General features: G+C 51.9%; 1 protein-coding gene across 1 annotated transcript; it reads right to left on the bottom strand.

The window, feature by feature from the left end:
- Positions 1–1,160: 1,160 nt before the first annotated feature.
- Positions 1,161–5,137, bottom strand: FOXD2 (forkhead box D2). The gene has a single exon (XM_084872359.1). It carries the CDS (start codon positions 3,774–3,776, stop codon positions 2,226–2,228), a length of 1,551 nt encoding a protein of 516 aa, XP_084728485.1. The 5' UTR covers positions 3,777–5,137; the 3' UTR covers positions 1,161–2,225.
- Between the last annotated feature and the right edge of the window lie 14,215 nt (positions 5,138–19,352).

Raw genomic sequence — 19,352 nt, 5'->3', positions numbered from 1 at the left:
TGCCCTCTTTCTCCTCCCTTTTTCCTGCTATTATCAATGCCCAGGAATCTGGTTTAAAAGACCTGTATAGCTTCCCCCTGCCTGCCCCTCTCAAGTTCTCTCTGTCTTCTTCCTTCTCTATCACTTGTATGCAAACGCTCTCCCTCTGCAAGTGTCTATTTTCTGTGAAGGCTGAGCTTCCTCTTTTGCACCTCCATATCACTCCTTCTCCCCTACGACCATAGTTGAATATAAGAGAAAGACCTACAAAAGCATCTCTTCTAACCCCACATGCTTTGCCAGTCTGACCACAGGGAGGCTCGGGTGGCTTATGGAAGACACTAGCCAACGCAATGGCTTTGCACTCAAGCAATAGGTTCCAGCTATAATCATGGATCAAGTATTGAGGATGTTTTCCCTAACAGAATATGACCACACTGACTCTCTACCACATAGCACACCTCTAATCCCCTCGGACTAGGAAAGAGAAGAGTCTCATAGTCCCCAGTTCAAGCCACTCACTCTATTATGTGGTTGGATCGAGGAAGGCTCTACAGTGGCATCAGAAACCTCTCTCCTTTTAGGGACATAGAAATAGACGGCGACAGAAGGTCACAGACACACGTTCATGGTCACACATATAAATTAAAACACACATATCCTGAAGTACAACTCATCCCCCCTAAAAAGGACAACAAAACACAGATATTGACAACCCAAACAAACACATCACAAGCTGCATAAAAGCCCCCACACATAGAGGCACGCAGAAAATGCACAAGAGACACAGCCACTTCAACTGTACTCAATAAGCATAGTGTCCACAGCGCTGGGCACCCAGATCTGCCCACCCTAAAGTCTGAACTCAAAGAAGATGAGACTCCCAGGTGCATTTGAAATAACACCTCTCTGCAGAAACCTTCCTGGACCAGAGCGAAAATGAAAGCACTGGAGGGGTCACAGGGCTCCCAGAGTCTTGGCGCATGAACAGCAAAGGCCAAGGCCATAGTTTCCCCCACACCCAATAGCCCAAGCCCTCTTCTGCCTGCCTGGGATGCCCAGGACCCTTCCTCAGTCCACCTCTGCCCTCGCCCCGAAAGCTGGGGGAAGGTCTTCTGGGAGAGCCCTGACTACCTAAAAAGGGGAGTGCAGGCAAGCAGACTGAGCTGGTGACTGCTGGAGTTCACATACATTTATTCAATTGACACCAATGGGGAGAAAGGGGAGACAGATTTTTTTCTTTTCTTCCACACAAACCGTCAGAGGATTTCACAGTCTCCCCACAGTGGAGAAGTCTAAATCAATGCACACCCAGTGGACAGAGAACGCAGATAGCAGCCGGCTGTACAGATATTTACACATAATTACAGGACCCCCTGCCACAGGATGTGCCCTCACCCAACCCCACCCCCACTTCTCCAGTCCCTGACCCAGACCCTCCTCTCCCACCCTAAACTCATTGCCTTTAGCTATAATAAATATCCCAGGGCCTGGGACAGAGTAGATCGCTGACAGGGCGGCTGGCCCTGGTTGGTGGGACCCAACCAGCTATGGGAAAGGGGAAATGTTCCTTCCAAGGCATCCCAACACAAAAGGAGAAGGATGCTCCCCAGCGGAGTGGGATCCAGGGTTTCCAGAGGGATTTCGGAGACACCTCGCTTCAGCTCTCTGCTCAGCTTCACCTGTGTAGACGAAGCCTTAGGCTTCCGCGAGAACGAACTTCCTTGGAGAATAGCAAGGGGGGGAAGTTGAATTTTTCTTTTAAGTACGAAGGAGATAATAGGTGTCTTTAAATTATAATATTGGACAAGCAAGATCTCAAAGTCGGGGGAGGAGTGAAGGAGATACAGAGAGGAAGACCTCTCTGCGCAGTTGGTGGTTTCTGGCGGGATCCGCAGGGCCTGGGAAGGCACCGGGAAAGCATTCTTCCGAGGCTGCCAGAGGCGCAGAGGCTGGGAAAAGCGAAGGCTCCCTCCATTCCCCTCTCGCTGCTCAAACTGGAATGGAATCAAAGCTTGGTTGGACCTTGTCTCGGAGACCCGGGCTCTCCCTGAGCGATGGAGCCCGCTTGGTCCCAACGATCCATCGCGGATCTTCAGAACGCGGAGCCAAGTGGCGCGCGCGATCCGGCCCAAGGTCTGGAGAGACTCTTCGCCAATAGACTCCCTGAGTTCCGCTGGGACCGACCGCGGGAGCCGCCGGGAGAGGCTGAGCGCGGGCACCAGGGGCCCTGAGCCCCGACGCGGTCAGAAGTGGCAGCCACTGAGGCCGGCCACTTTGCCGGCAAACGGGGGCCCTGAGGACAGGAGGGCTTCCCCAGGGTGCGAGAGGCGGATGTGGCCGGCCACAGGAGCCAAGGCAGGGGCAGTCAGCATGGCCAAGACTTGGGCTTGACCTCCAGGACCCGCCGCCGCGGCGAACGGCGATCCCGGCGAGCCCTCGCCTCCGCCCGGGGGTGCAGTCCCGCCGCCGCCGCCGCCACCACCGTGGCCCATGATGTGGTCTATGGAGAAGGAAGGCCTCTGCCCGGCCCCGGCGGTGCCCCCGCCGCCCGCACCGCCGCCCGTGTCCGTCTTGAGGCCCTGGCGCAGGAGCGCGGTGGACAGGCCGGCGGTCGCGGTGCCGGCTGCGGGGGGGCTCAGGGACGCGGGGTAGAAGGCTTTGGCGCAGCCCAGCTCTGCGCCCAGGAAGGCGGGAAGGCCCGCGGGTCCCGAGCCCGGGCCCGACCCCGTGCCTGGCGCCGGGGCCTGAGCCGAGGGCGCTCCCGCGAACACCGAGGCCGTCGGAGGTCCCGGCGGAGGCGCAGCGGCACGGCCGGGGGGCACCGACAGCTGGCAGGGCGCAGTGGCGGCGGCGGCGGCGGCAGCGGCGAAAGCGAAGGCGTGCGGGTGTGGGTGCGGGTGCGGGTGCGGGGCCGGGCCGGGAGGGGGGGCGCCGTAGGCGGGGAGCGCCAACCCGTAGCCGTAGCCGTAGGCGCCGTAGGCGGCGAAGCCCGGCAGGAAGGCGCCGGGGTCCCCCGCCGCCGCGGCCCCGCCGCGCAGCAGCAGCTCTGGGTGCGGGTGCGAGTGTGGGTGTGGCGGCGGCGGCAGGGGCTGCCGCTTGAAGCGCTTGCGGCGCCGCAGGAAGCTGCCGTTGTCGAACATGTCGGCCGACTCCGGGTCCAGCGTCCAGTAGTTGCCCTTGCCCGGGTTGCCCGGCTCGCGGGGGATCTTGACGAAGCAGTCGTTGAGCGAGAGGTTGTGGCGGATGCTGTTCTGCCAGGCGGGGAACTTCTCCCGGTAGTAGGGGAAGCGCCCGCTGATGAACTCGCAGATCTCGCTCAGCGTCAGGCGCTTCTTGGGGCTCTGCAGGATGGCCATGGTGATGAGCGCGATGTACGAGTAGGGCGGCTTCACCAGCGGGCTCCGCGTCGCCGCGCCCCCCGACGGTGGCCCCGGCCCGGGCCCCGCCGCGCCTCGGGCCGCCGCCGCCGCCGCCGCCGCGCCTGGCCCGGGGCTCCCCGCTGCGGCCGCCGCCCCCCGGGGCGCTAGAGCGCGGGGCTCGCCGTCCGAGCAGCCGCCTGACTCCTCTTCCTCCGCGGCGTCCGCCTCGGCTTCCTCCGAGGGCGGCTCGGGGCCGTTCGGGAGCGCGTCCCGGGGGACCCGGGGCCCGGAGCGGGCGAGGAGCTCCCCCCCACCGCCGCTGCTGCCGCCGCCGCCGCCGCCGCCCACCACGTCTATGTCTGCGTCCGCCTCGGACAGCGCGGCCGGAGAGTTCTCGGAGGACATGATCTCGCAGCAGCAGCTGCCCAGGGTCATGGTGCCGCCGCCGCCGCCGCCGCCACCGCCGTTCTCCGGCTCCGCTCCGGCCGCGGGTCCGGCTCCGCGGCGCTGCCTCTGGGGCGAGTATGTTTTGCGCGCGGGCGGGGAGGGGGCGGGGGACTGAGGCGGACAGGGAGGGGTGTCCCCCAGCTCCGCAGCGCCCCCTCGTGTCCGAACTCGGCGGCTCTCCCCTCTTGGCGAGCACCGGACTGGCGGCCCTCTCCGCTGCCCCGGGAGCCCGGAGCGGGGCCTGCACCCGGAAGGAGCTAAGAGGGTCCTTCCACCCTAACCAGTCTCGGCCCCCGGTCCACCCGTGCTTGGGGGCTGGAGGGCTGGGGAATCCGTCCCTCCCGCCCAGAGGCTGCCCAAGGCGGAAGAGCGCGCGCCGGGGGCGGAGCTCCCCCAGCGGGTGGGGCGGGGCGGGCGGGGGCGGGCAGAGTGGCTCCGCGGAGGGGCCCGGCGGGAACCCACAGCCGCCGCCACGGCCGGAGCCCCGCTCGGGCGGGAGGCGGGGTCCTCCTGTTCTCCCCGAAGACCCCGCCAGTCGTCCGTTCCCTGGAGCCGCTGCTGCCTTCAGTGCGCGCAGTCCTTGGATACTGAGGTTCACGTGGGCGCCAGCCAGAGCCAGAAAAAGTAGCGACAGACTCCACCCATCACCTCTCTCCCCGAGGCAGAGCCAGGGCCACCGAGGCCGAAGTTCGGCTGGAGCGCGATCGGGGCCCGGAGACGCCGGGACGATCGCCGTGGGAGCGGGGGCCACCGGAGCCCAGTGGCTTCCGGCCCCAGGGAAGACGCACCGGAGCGATCGCGAGGAGCAAACTTGGAGCTCTCAGCCTCGGGCCTCGGAGAGGTGAGAGATTCCGACTGCTCAGGCTCTTTCTTCCGCAAGACCCCGCCACCTTCCGCTCGCCCGCGCCGCTGGACTCCGAAGGAGGGACGGTGCCCCGGCGACCCAGGTAGTGCGCCGCCTGCCCGTCACTCCCCTGCCAACCTACCCCCGCGCTTCTGTGCGGCGCCTTGGTCCCGGGAGCGGGAGCGTGGTCTGCGCCTTAGCTCTGAGTTTGCCTGTTTCTTCTGTCTCAGTATCGGTTGTGATTCTGTCTTTCTCGCCTTCCGTGAACCCTTGTCTCCGTCTTCTGCGGAAACCCTGCATTTGCCTGGATGTCTGTTTGTGTGTCTGGGAATCCCTTGCTCAGTTTTCCTCTCTCTCTCCCCCAACCCCAACCCAGTCACTCTGGAGGGCTGCCCCCCCACCCCAACTTTCTAGCTGGACTTGTAGGTTCTACAGACAGGTAGCAGGACTCCCACTTCAATGAACCCTGACCGCAGCCCAGCCTGTGCCAGTGTTGCCTTCATCTCTCAGAATCCTGTGCACACACACAGGTTGGTCCTGTACCCTTTTTCTCAAAAGCCGGATTCCTTTCCATTTCACTAGGCCTGTCTCTTCCCGCGTGTTCTCCCACCAGGACCCTAGCAACGTAGCACCCGCTCAGACCGGGCCCATCTCAACCTCTGAGGGATGAAAGGGGAGTTGGGCGCTGGAGGTAGGCAAGAATAAGCTTACGGGCCCGGCTGCTTGTCCCGACAGCGCCGCGCAGTGGTCAAAGCTCGGACACTCGCGGCCTGAGACCCAACTGAGTTCCACAGTCTCGCTCTATGACAGTTAGCAGGTTACTTTCCCTTGCCAGCCTCAGTTTCCTTCTTTGCTTAGTAATGAAAAGCAGGAAGCCTGGAGTCAGGTTTCTGGAGTCCCAGTTCTGTACTTACCAGCTCTGCCATCTTGGATAAATTTCATAAGTCTTTGTGCCTCTGTTTCTTCCTCTGTAAAAATAAGATTAAAAACATCGCGGTCATGACTAATATGTAAAAGTAGCCGAATCATTCTGGCTTACTTTTGAAGAGGGTAGTGTGAGCACTTTGAAGATTCCTGGGAAGAAAAAAAGGAGTCAAAGGTGGTGTATTCTCCCGCCTGATCTCAAGCCCTGGTGCAGCCCTCTGACTCGGTGGGTTACCACTGCCACCCAGTCACTGTGTAGAATTAGGCCCCTTGCAGATAAACACCGAGAAGAGGGTGGGAGGCGATTTGCAGCCCCTGCAGGCTGTATCTCAGCGGAGCCCATGTGAGGGTGGAGGAATTCTCACTTTCATCTAACAGCAGCCTCCAATATATGGAATAATCTAGCGTAGTGGTCGGCAAACTCATTAGTCAACAGAGCCAAACATCAACAGTACAACTACTGAAATTTCTTTTGAGAGCCAAATTTTTTAAAATTTAAGCTTCTTCTAATGCCACTTCTTCAAAATAGACTCGTCCAGGCCCTGGTATTTTGTGGAAGAGCCACACTCAAGGGGCCAAAGAGCCGCATGTGGCTCGTGAGTTGCAGTTTGCCGACCACTGATCTAGTGTGAAGCTAACTTTTCAGTTCCACAGGTAGGCCAACAGAGGCCCCAGGAGGGAAGGGACTCCCCTAGGCTCTCCAACAAGACAAACTAGGGTTGGGTGCCACTCTTATTACAGAATCCTCATGATAGAGTTCTCCATTCTCCCGAGCCAAAGGAGGGTAGAAGGCTGGCTGCTCATATCCTGTGAGAGCAGCTCCTCTGGACTCCTCTCGAGGCCCTCAGACAAAGGGGGTCCACCTAGTATGCTGGGGTGCATAAATCCTGTTCTTGGGGGAAAGAGAAGAGGTCCAGGCCTCGGGAAATTGGGCAGGAACTAGTGGCCCTGGAATCAGAATTTCCTAGGTGATAGGGCTTTGGGGGGGGGGGGGGGCTTTGGAGAAAAATTTCTTTCATGAGTCCAGAACTCACATAACTAGGGTTGCTAGACTTAGCAAATTAATTTTATCTGGCAACCTACACATACCCCAGCATGCTCAGTCTCTCTCACATCACAGAAACTCTATACTGTCTACCACACAACTCCAACCCAGCTCCGTTCTGCTCGTGTCTAAGCAAATGGAGAGAAAAGCAAGACTGGCACTCTCCTCGTTCATCTCCCCTTCTAAATGTCTTCATTTCTAACATGCCAAATGCAAATAAATAAGTAGCTTCCTTCCTTGCCGGAGCTCTCCTGGTTCCCCAGGCTCCAGTCCCCTGCCCAGCTTCAGGAAAGACTGGCTGAGGCATTTGCTTTCCCAGATATCCTGGTTCTAATGCTACAAGCAGAGCAGCTGCAGCTGCTGGCCCCTGCCTCTGCCTGGCCCTGCTCCTCAGGATGGATGCTGGGACTCAGATTGGGGAAAGGGAACCCATCCTCTTCCCCACCTCTGCGAAGTGGGAGTGGTGAATGATCTTAAGGAATCATCACGCAGGTCCTTCAAACACACACACACACACACACACACACACACACACACACAAAACAAGGCCCAGTAGATCACATGACTTTCCAGGCTTTTGAAGGCTCCCAGTTGCCCAGTTAGGTTGGACCCAGGTGTCTGGCCTCCCAGCCCAGACCTGATCTGTTTACCCAAATGGCTGCTTAGCCCCTGGCCAGGCTCCACTCTTGCCAGAGGTAAGGCTTTCTGGGAGCTTCTCATGCCTTCTAATGGGCCTGTTTGTTTTGGACAATGCACTGGGGGCTGGGAGAAGGGCCACCTGGGATTGGAGATTCCTTTTCTTTCTGCCCTTCTCCCCGGGCTCCAGCCCTTCCTGCTGTGTGAGCCCTGTGCAAGCCTGTCACTCCCACCTGGAAAACTCGGGTGCTTTTCCAGAAGGTTGGGTTCCAGCACCCATGCCTGCAGCCTCAGAGAAGCAGGGGTGACAGGGCTTGTGCCCAGCCTCTTTCTTCGTCTGCTTCACTATTTGGCCACTTCTCGTGAGCAGCCCAGAAAGGACTGGGAGGAAGCATTTGCTGGAGGCGGGGGTGTGGGTGTCCTTTTGGCAGTGTTCTATGTAAAATGTTCTAAAACTTGGAGCGGTTGTTATGTGTTTGTTGAGATGTGTTGCTATCAGTGGCATCTCTCCCCATAGGGCTTCTTCCTCCCCTCCTTGTGGTCCATGTAGACATCCTCTTAGAGCTGGGGGGCAGGGGGACAGGAGTCTTTCCTGATTATGAGAATATAATTAAGTCAATCGTGAGACTGGCGAAAAGTGGCGCTGAGCGACCTAGAGGAGACCTGGTGGCTGCATTGCCCTCAGTCTTTCCTGGGTTGAGTTCCGTGAGCACGGAAATCCACCCCTTAGTGTGACCTGGCTGCAAACCGCGGCCTTAGCTGGACAAGGGGACAGACACGACATCTGCACACTTCTCTCATTTTTTTCACAAACCTGGCCGGCCTGGGGCAAGTGGCGAGACTGGCCGAAGGCACCCTCTTCCCGTCCTTCCACCCCGCTGCAGCTCTGGAACGAGATGGCATCTGGGCGAAATTGGTACATCTTTTGACCCCAGATCTCCGCCTGCTCCGAAGTGATGGTGCCCCCCTTTCTCTCCCCCCCCCCCCCCCCCCCGCCCTGGCTAGGAGGCAGGAGACTCCACATCTGCAGGGCGAGCCTTAGGCGGCGGGGCTCCCTACACACGGGAGCGGGGCTCAGATCGGGGTTCTAGGAGAGGCCTGGCTCTCCGCAAGCACAGCACTAACCGGGCCTCCATCGTATGCGCCTTCGCCGCTGAAACCCACCTGCCCACCCCCAGGCTCCCCCACACCTGTGTATCCTCCACTTCTAGAAGGAAAAGTCTCCTTCCGTTATGCCTGACCTCAGTCCCCTCCCAGCCCCACCTATCCTGGGAAGACCAGGGTGAGCAGCGGGACCTATTGACTTCGTTCGTGGGAAGAGGGTTGCGCACTCAGGAGACGGTAAGAATAGCATGGCTCCCAAATCCGCAGCGACCAGGGTAGGGCAGGTTCCACCTGCTGTGAGACCTGCAAGGGAGTGGGGGCGCTCCCAGGTGTGTGGGAGCTAGTGCCCCTATGTCAGAGTGTGTGCTGGGTCAGAGGGATCAGAAGGTCTGTGTTTCTGTCCGCGTGTGAGTTGTTTGTTGGGGTTGGTGTGCCCCTCCGGGCAACAGTGGCTCTGGGTGCCCCACTGTTTCCCAGAGCAACCAGCGCCTGTGCTGAGTCCTCCCTCCGGAACGCGCGATCTGTGCGGGAGACTGCCCTGGAGGGCTCGCCTTTAACCCCAGAGCTTGAAGCAGCGGCGTGACTTGGTGCGGGGACTGCAAACCCACTCCGAGCCGAGCCCGCAGGGAGACTCTGGCAGGGAAGGACACGTGAGAGGGTGTGAGCTTGGATAGGGGTCTGGTGCGAGATATTTGCTTCCCAGATATTTTAGTATACGATGCGTACAGAGACTAGTACGCTGTGAACAGCCAGGCCGACTGCAGCGGCGGCCTTCTTCCCACCAATTACATGCTGCCTGCTGGAGCAGCAAACCTCAGAACCCTTCGCCCCTCCGGAGCCCTGAACTGGGGCCGGGCAGGAGGGAGAAGGATTCAGAGCTCTCCGAACTTGGGCCTTTATTTCACACGCGCACACGCCCACTTAGCCTTTCCGATTCCGAAGCAGAAATGGAGCCCGTAAAGCTCCTCTGGCCAGGTGCCCGATACCTCGGGAGCGGACCCACTAGCAGAACCAGGAACCGGCGGGAGCCCTGGCCTGGCAGATGCTGATTGTGGATTCCTGGGCAACAGCGCCCTCTGGAGGAGCCGCGCATCCACGCAGTCAGAAACTGAACGCCGAGATCCCTCCCCTTCCCCATCTCACCCCTTCAGCACAGTCATTCAGGAACTCATAACCTCCGTCCGGACCCCCTTCTTTTTTTTTTTTTTTTTTTTTGTGCAGGCTTACTTCCTTTCCCAATCTGTACCTGTACCTCAGAACCCTGCTCAAATCCCGCCTCTTCCAGAAGGAAGCCTTCTCCAGAGCCCAGCTATCTTTTCCCTTTCCTGCTCTAAAGCCTGAACCCTCCATTCCAGCACTGCACAGCAGATCTGTTTCCAACCTCGCCTTTCTCAAAAAAGACTGTTAATTCATCCATTCCACTCACCCTTTACATGGGCGTGCTGTAGTTCTCCTCTCCCTCCCAGTAAAAATAAGACTGAAGTTTATGTCCACTCCACTCATACCTGATTTGCTCTTTCTCTCCTCTTCACCTTTGCACTCTGCTCACTCCTAATTCTTTGTCCATTTAAAATGTCAAGCTTTGCTGAAGCCGGTTTGGCTCAGTGGTAGAGCGTTGGTCTGCGGACTGAAAGGTCCCAAGTTTCTATTCCGGTCAAGGGCATGTACATTGGTTGCGGGCACATCCCCGGTAGGGGGTGTGCAAGAGGCAGCTGGTCGATGTTTCTCTCTCATCGACGCTTCTAGCTCTCTATCTCTCTCCCTTCCTCTCTGTAAAAAAATCAATAAATATATTTTTAAAAAATAAAATGTCAAGCTTTATGCACGTCTTTCCCCCAACAGCACCCCACACTTAACTCACTCTGTTGTCATGATTTGGTTTCCAGTCTGTCTCCCTCTATCCACTGTAAGCTTCTTGAAAACAGACATTATATTGTTTCCATCTTCATCTTTCCTCCTCCACAAAATTGGGATAAGAATTGTACCTACCACATTGAGTTGTGAGGATTAAATGAGATAATGCATATAAAACACTTAGCCCAGCACCTGGTACTTTGAAAGAGCTCAATTAATATTTCTTGTCAATATCATCATTATTAATCACTCTACCGTCTGCAAGGGTAAAACCTAACACATAGTAGATACTCAATTAATGTTACATATGTGACTCAGTGTTACCTATGTGACTAGTTATTAGATAATGTTAGATATATGAAGGAATGGGGAACATATCTCTTCCTCAGGTCTGAGACTCACCAGAAAGCTAGCTTACGTCACCAATGGAAATATGTGCTCTGAGAACAGGCATTGCTTCTGTTCTGAAGGGAGGGAAACCTATCTCCCTATCAGAGAGTTTTTCCGTGGTCCCTGATTCCAGCAATCATTGAATATCTATGTGCTTTCTGCCTCAGTTTCCTTCTTCAAAATGACAAACTTCCAGTTATAAATTAAGTCATGGGGATGTAATGTACAGCATAGGGAATAAGCATCGATATCATTTGTAATAACTATACAGTGACTGATGGTTGTTAGACTTGTTGTGATCACTCTATAAGGTATATAAATGTTGAATCACTATGTTGCACACCTGAAACTAATATAATACTATATTTCAATTATAATTTAAAAATAAAATAAAAATTTTAAAATAAAATGGTTGTGACTAATTATACCAGCCAAACCCTGCCTTCCTGTGCAACCTCTGACAACCACTATCCCTTCCAGAGTCCTCAGTTTCCATATCCAATCTGTGAGAAGTACATCCCTTGTTCTGGACAGTCTGGCTCCTGAATCAGGGCTCTTAAATACTGTGCCCTACTCACAATTCCAAGTGGGAGCAATTGTCATTCACAGCAATGACAATAATCATGCTTCTGCACCGCCTTGCCCTGTCCAGGCTCCTGGTCATCCTAGCCTGGGTCAGCCCCAAAGGGCACCACCTGCTACATGAACTGACATCACAGGTGCAGGCCAATGCAGAGCTTCCCAGGCTTCTGAGGATCTTGTTTGCATCCATGGAGTTTGGCTCCCCCTTAGTCATGTGCGTGCCTCTCACAGGGGGCTCTGCTTGATGGTCCCTCCTTCCTTCCTCCCACAAAGCTGGAGCCACTCCGATCTGGGGGGTTAGAGACAATGAAATGGGAAATCTGAGGCCAGAGAGGAGCAAATCTTAGAACATGATCCTAGGATCAGAAGAAGGAAGTCACAATTGGGGTCCATATGGGAAGAGTAAAAAGGGGGAGATGGTAGCATCTGAGAGGAGGCCTGGAGGCCTGATGGTGGAGATCCAAAGATCTAGCTCCTTACACCTGCCACTGGCGCCCAGGCCTTGGAAGTAGAAGGGAAAAGGAGCCGTCACCCTGGACAAGGCACAGACCCCACTTAGGATGGAGGTGGCAAGTGCCTAGGCTTCCCAGACCCAGAGGCCAAAACACCTGGGAGGAGCCTGGGGAGGCACTGATCGGAAGGCCACTTGAGAGGAGGGCAGTGAGGTTTGAAAAGATGAAATTCTGAGCCCAGTCTCCAGGGTCCCTTTGGGAAATAAATAAAAGAGGACAGCTGCCCAAAAAGCCAGGATGACACACAGGGAGCTTGGTGCCTGGCAAGGACTGTGTGGAAATGCACATTAGGAATTTTCCTGCAGATCTACCTGCACACATAATGTATGCACAAGGTCTCGCTGCAGCTGGTTTGGGAATGCCAAAGTGTTGTAAACAATGTAAGTGTCTATCAGTAGGGGGCTGGTTAAATAATGGCACATCTACTACTAGTATATAAGGGGTCAGTATGCTGTGTAAAACAGAATAAAGAAGTTCTTTATGTATTGATGTGGAAAGAGCTCCAAGACTTATTGTTGAGTGGGGGGAGGAAATCGAGATGTATAACATTGTTAACTTATGTTTTCAGTTGTGTGTGTGTGTGTGTGTGTGTGTTTAAAGGAGAAGATAATGTATATTTGTTTAGGTTTATATATGCAAGAGAAATAGAAGCTTGACTTAAAAACCATGCACCTCTGAGTCATCAGCTGAGAAGGGGGACACAATCCAGGAGCTTGGCGAGAGTTGCTGTGAATTGCTGTGGACACAGAAAAGAAAGGCCTTGCCTAAGTGTTTGACCAGGGACTAGACCTCAGATCTCCCGACTCCAGCCCAGCACACTTTCCTCTACTTCCTTCTTTTTTTTTTTTTTTTAAAATATATTTTATTGATTTTTTACAGAGAGGAAGGGAGAGAGATAGAGAGCTAGAAACGTCGATGAGAGAGAAACATCGACCAGCTGCCTCTTGCACACCCCCTACCGGGGATGTGCCCGCAACCAATGTACATGCCCTTGACTGGAATCGAACCTGGGACCTTTCAGTCCGCAGACCGACGCTCTACCACTGAGCCAAACCGGCTTCGGCTCTACTTCCTTCTTATAGAGTGGATCTCCACACCTAGGACCACCCTCCCCACCCCTTTTCCCAACCCACTACAGGGGAAGGTTACCAAAGGCTTCCAAGAAGAATGGGAGGGGGGAATCTGGGAGGGCTTCCCGGAGAAGGTGGAAAAATGCAGCCGTTTTCCTCTCACACACCAAACATTTGGGTTCCCACTGGAACAAGTGCCTTTCAACCACCAGAAGCCACCCCTAGCCCCAACCAAATACCATTCAAATGGATCCTGGCTTCATTCCACTGATTTCCTTATCAAATCAGGTTCATACAAGGTGGCCAATCGGTGGCGCTTGTCTCCACAAAATTGTTGAAGGGCAGGAAGGGAGGACAAGGGTACAGGGAAAGGGGAGGGAGAGGGGAAGCATGTGAGCGGGAGGGAGAGGAAAACTGAAAGCAAAAGGAAACCAAAACTTGTCACTTGGTTTGGAAATGTACCTTTCCAGATCCAAACTGTGGGTGTGAGTGGTTGGGGAATATTGGAGTGATCTGAGGAACTTTTTTGGTACCTGGAGCTCTCCCTCCAAGTTCCTACCTCTCTGGCCTCTTCCTCCGAGAAGGAGAATGACTGGAGTCAGGCGGACCTGGATCAAGTTCTGAGTCAGTCCTTTTGCCGCTTGACCTGGTAAGTCACTTAGGCTTTATGAGCCCCAATTTCATTATCTATAAAATTGAGTTAACATTTCTATGCTCCCCTGCAGTCCAGGACAAACTGTGTTTGATCATGCCTTTTTGTAATGTACCACCAGAATCAATTTGCTGATGTTGAATCTTCTTGTACATGTGAGGCTGGCTAGATTTTGTTTGCTCAACCCTCTATCAGGTTTCGATAATGTAATTAAGTAGATAGAATTGGGATGACTTTTATTTTTCTGGGTTCTGCAACTGATTGTTTTCCTGCTTTTGGACATCTGCTTTTCTCTATCACCACTGCTACCTCCACCAAGCCACTGTCCTTTCCTGCTTTAATACTGCAGTGGCCTTTTAATTGGTCTTCCCACCCTACCCCAGATCCCCTTTAATAGGTATGTATTTGAAGCTATGAAATTTCCTCTGAGCACCTCCTACAGATTTAAACATGTACTGTTCTCACCTTTATTAATTTATAAATAGCCTATAATTTCAACTTTTCTCTAACTTAAGAGTTGTTTTGATAAGAAGTGTTTTTAAAAATTTCAAGGGCTTAGTTTAAAATGTGGTCCAAGAATGTATTCTTATACACGAAGGAATTTACGAACATGCTCAAATGTTGTGTATTCATTGCAATAAAAATCTTAAAGCACATTCACATAAGCCCATTCTGGATCACTTACGTGACCTCCTGATATCATAAATATCAGAGATCAGATATTTGGAGTCCTCATTAGCATTTGTTATCAAGTAGTGCTACTTTAATCTTGAGATAAAGAAACACACACACACACACACACACACACACAATGTGGAATTAAGTAACTGCTGTGTTTAGGCGAGTTGATGGCATGACTTGCAACCTGAAGGAGTTTGGGCAGTTCATTCAAAAGAAAAAAAAAATGTTGGATGAATTTATTCATCACATGGCTTCAGGCACACCAAACTCAGAAGAAGACCTGAGATGGAGCAGTAAGGGTCACATTCAAGAGGCAAGTGATTTGGTTTCAGTAAAACAATATTTTATATCTTTTTTTTTATATAGAATTTGGCAAAGGTGTATTTCTTTTCTTTTTTTAAATATATTTTATTGATTTCTTACAGAGAGGAAGGGAGAGAGATAGAGAGCTAGAAACGTCGATGAGAGAGAAACATCGACCAGCTGCCTCTTGCACACCCCCTACTGGGGATGTGCCCCCAACCAAGGTACATGCCCTTGACCGACCAGCTGCCTCTTGCACACCCCCTACTGGGGATGTGCCCTCAACCAAGGTACATGCCCTTGACCGGAGTCGAACCTGGGACCTTTCAGTCCGCAGACCGACGCTCTACCACTGAGCTAAACAGGCTTCGGCAATATTTTATATCTTATTAACACTATGAATTTGAATGTTTATTTTGTAGCTGTTTGCATTTAATTTATAAATATTCTGTTTTATAGTTGCATATAAGTCTAAGGATTTTATATCTGCCCATAATAAATGACATTACAATTTTTAAAAGCTAAGGTCAATACTTGAGGTCACCAGAATTTTTTTCATTTAAAAGGAGACTGCTTTAGCCCCAGTATCTTGCTAAATTGTCCTCCACCCCCACCTCATACTTCTAGGATCTCCCAAAGGGGTACTTCACACGGGCTTAGAACCGACCCACAGACTATCACACTATCGTGAGGAGTTCACATTGCTTGTTTGCCTTCTGCCTTCCAGGTGAAGCCCATTGCCTGAAGGAGTCTCTCAGTTGTTATGCTTCCCGTGTCCCTGCCAAGGGCGTCACTGTCCTGTGTACTCAGTTTTCCATGTGTAGGGTGATCTTGACCTTGCTCCAGCAGGCCCTCTAACCAGCTCAGCACCATCCTGTGCCAAAACCATCCTTCCTGTGCTCCAACCCCCCCATATCAGAAAGCAACCCCCTCAGCTCATTTACTCCTATGAAGAACTCAGAACCATCATTCCCCTGCCTTCATCCTCTAACCCAGTGTTTCCCAAACTTTTGACATATGTGTACCCCTTCTATAATTTTCGTAACTCTGAGTACCCCTCGTACTCATGAGAACGTAGAATTAGGCGCAGCTAAGCACGGTGCAGTGCATATCCCCACCAAACTCCGGTGCAACACGTACCCCCACCAAACTCTTCCCGTACCCCTGGGGGTATGCGTACCGCACTTTGGGAAACACTGCTCTAACCAAAACATGCACCCCTCATTTCCATAACACGGAGCCACCTTCTTCACCTTCCTAGGTTAGTGCACACTGAACCCAGAAACAACTTCCCATTCTCCTCTTTCTTAGCCCCCACTCCCACAGAATAGAAGGCTACAAAAACACAGCTTTAACTCGACCATTTCATTGTCAAAGTGCACACTTAGCTTTCTCATGCTAAATTAATCATCGTAATTTCAGATGTGCAAAATTTCCCCCCAAATTGACCTTGACTGAAACAAAGAAACCAGCGAAAAGAAAGATATGGAATTCAAGAAGCAGAGAATCCAACACAGGATAGCAATGGAGGGAATTCCAAGGAAAACAGTGAAGGGAAACAGGGCCACATCTGTGCAGCAGACATGGAGAGCAATCAGCCCCGGCTAGAGCTGGAGGACAGAGGGCGAGGGGGGAGGTGCCCCCAGGAACAGAAAACACAGCAACCCAAAGCAATGATAGATCTCCCAATAAGTTTGACCTCATGAAAATTAGGGAAGATTTGGCTACGGGTGAAAGAAAGATAAGTAAATGAAAAAAAATAAGGCACTGGACTCCAGGAAAAATGAAAAGCTACACTCTCCCTCCAAAAGGAGTTGTAGTCATGGTACACCAGCAGCTATCAGAGAACAATATTTATATAGCAATAATATGTGAATTATTACTTTAACCAAAAGTTGGTGATTTGGGTGGGAATGAGAAGGGATAGGGATTTCAGAGGTAAATGACAATCAATCATAATAGGAAGTTAATCATTGCTGTTGTGAGAGAGTAGTATAAGCATGGAAATACAGAAGTGTATTCAGAAAGAGACAGACATGAATTGAAAGTAGATAGTTCTAGGGTACAATACAGGTTCCTGAAAATTGGGCTAGGCACCATTAAAAACCTTGTCATTGCTTTTTGGACTGTTACTTTATATGCTTGTTTCAATTCAATAAAAGCAAGAATTAAGTGTTAAAAACTGTGTCTTCAGATTAAAGATGACTTCTAAGTTTCTACAAATATGAAGGGGTAGTCACTTAACATTTCTCAAAGTTCCATTCACATTATCCCCCCCCAAAAAAAAAAGAGGGGGTGAGGAGAAAGGAGAGAAAAATAAGACTTCCATATTGCAATCTTGCTTCTAGATAAGTGTTTAGTGCTACAATCCAATTGGGTCCCCTCCCTGCAGCAGGGAGCTTTTCTGTAATAAAATTTTGCTTTCACTCAAAAAAGAAGAAAAAGTGCTTTGTAAAGACAGAATTGGAATAGAGCTTTGTTTTGTATTTTCAACATCTACCCAAGTGTCCCAAATCTTAGGGCACTCTATGACGCAGAGGTTTCCAGATAATAAACTTTGATGGCATCATCAGTCTCGTATTTGTATCTGTATGGGCCCAGCGCAGGGCCTGGCACACTGTGAGCCCTCTATGCTATTAAATGGAAGAAGATTAAAGAGGCATTTCAAAATAAAATCTTTCTTACTTTCCAGTTCAGCAGTGACCCTTCTAGCATTTCCATGCAGACACTTGCCACCTCCTTCTCGCTGTGCCAAGATCCCAGGGACAGAGACCTTCAGGGCCATGATGGCAAGAATGAAATTCAGAGCTCAAGAAGTACTTCCTGGCTTCAGCAGAGTGAAGAGGAACTTCTCCTTCCCTGGGAACTTCATGGATTTGGAAGGAATTTATCAAGAGGTGCTTTGAGGCAGGAGGAGAGCTATAACACCATTTGGAGCAGAAAACGTTTGCATTTTGATCTTTGTGGAGCTAGACTCCTTAGAGAACCAGGTTGAATCTTTGCTACTGCTGGGTCCCAAGGAGGGGCAGTTTTCTCATTGGACAAATGGGGAAGTGGCCTTCAACTTCACCTCTTTTGAAGGTCACTGTGAGGACTGCAAGTGAGAATGGAAAGTGCCAGAGTACTGTCAACCCATTCATTATTCAGTAAGTCAGGCACAATAGACACTAGGGATTCATTCAGTGGGCCATTCAACAAATACTAAGTGAAGAGCTGCTGTGTATCAGGCAAATGCGATCTGACTCTTGCTCAAAAGGGTTAATAGCTGGGGAGGGAGTCTAGCCAGGGTGTTTCATGCCAGACTGGGCAGATCTATTGTCCTATCTCTAAAGACCGTCTTCCCTACCTCACATTTCCTGCACCTTTCTCCTCCATGAGCTGCCACTTTCCACCCTCACCCTTTATCACCACCCCAGAGGTTTAAACTCTTGTATCTAAGAGAGAGGCATCAATCAGGCTTGTGCAACATGCAAATCACATTCATTCTGGACTCAACGCACACTGATCCCTTCCCACCTTTTCCTACACCTAATCCAGACACTTCTAAACTGGGAGCCCTGAGGCAGAGGAGCTTGGGAAAGCCTGGTGCTCAGCAGTTGGGTCAGCATGTTAGAGTAGGGCAGGGTCAAAGGCCAACTCCTGCAGCAACCCCAGGGTCTCTGTTCAGTGCTGCCCTGTCTGTGATGCTGGGACAGTCCTGAAACAGTTCAGGTCCCTGTTGCTCCAGCTCCCAATGTAGCAAAGGATATAGTAAGACAAGGGCCATAGCTGATGGTGCAAGGCTCAGCTCCAGAAGTGTGGAGGAGGGTGTGGTTCTGCAGCCTGGTCCTACTCTTTAAATAGGGAGCTTTTAAAACTGAGCCTCCACAGTGGATAGAGTGTCAGCCTGCAGACTGAAGGGTCCCGGTTCGATTTCGGTCAAGGGCATGTACCTTGGTTGCTTGCGGCACATCCCCAGTAGAGGGCGTCCAAGAGGCAGCAGCTGATCGATGACTCTAATCGAGATTTCTAACTCTCTCGCCCTCTCTGTAAAAAATCAATAATATATATATATATATATATATATATATATATATATATATATATATATATATATATATATATTTTTTTTTTTAAACTGAGCCTCCAGCCGGGACCGGTTTGGCTCAGTGGATAGAGCATCGGCCTGTGGACTGAAAGGACCCGGTTCGATTCCAGGCAAGGGCATGTACCTGGTTGCGGGCACATCCCCAGTAGGGGATGTGCAAGAGGCAGCTGATCGATGATTCTCTCTCATCGATGTTTCTAACTCTCTATCCCTTTCTCTTCCTCTCTGTGAATAAATCAATAAAATATATTAAAAAAAAAACAAACAAACAAAAAAAAAAACTGAGCCTCCAGCCTTGGCCCAGTGTATTTTCTCCAGAATACTGTGCACACTAATCACCAGTAAACTTCGATAAGATGCAGAATCTGATGACTCAGTGGGTCTGAAGTGGAGCCTGAGATTCTGCATTCCTAACAAGGTGATGCATTTCATTCCAGGAGCTGGCGAAGGGCCGGGGACTACACTTGGAGTCCAAGGCTATGGAACACTTATCTCATTTCTCTGAGGAGCGGTTGGTAATGTCTCTTCCCCAGCCGTCCCTAAGCACCAGGAGGCAGGGGTCTGCCCATTTGTTTAGTGATGTATTTACTCCCAAAACCTAGCGCATTCTGTAAGTACATACTTGGAGAAGTGGCCAATGCTCCCTTATCCATGGGAGCTGGGAGTCATCACCCAGCAGACGAACCCACTGGCCCAAATACACTCATGTGCACACCCATCTCATCTCTACCAGCCTCTGGGATGCAACAGGTGATGGCATTCACTAGGCCTACTATGTGCACAGCTGTGGTTCATCGCATCCTAATCCCACTGCATGAACTGCTGTCTGATGCTTCCCCAGGGGCTCACACTATAGGAACAACCAAAGATCCAAAACAAA

The sequence above is a fragment of the Pipistrellus hanaki genome (genome assembly GCF_964339955.1).
Source record: "Pipistrellus hanaki genome assembly, chromosome: 2".
In the NCBI taxonomy this organism is placed as follows: Eukaryota; Metazoa; Chordata; class Mammalia; order Chiroptera; family Vespertilionidae; genus Pipistrellus; species Pipistrellus hanaki.
This window is presented reverse-complemented; position numbering and strand designations above follow the sequence as displayed.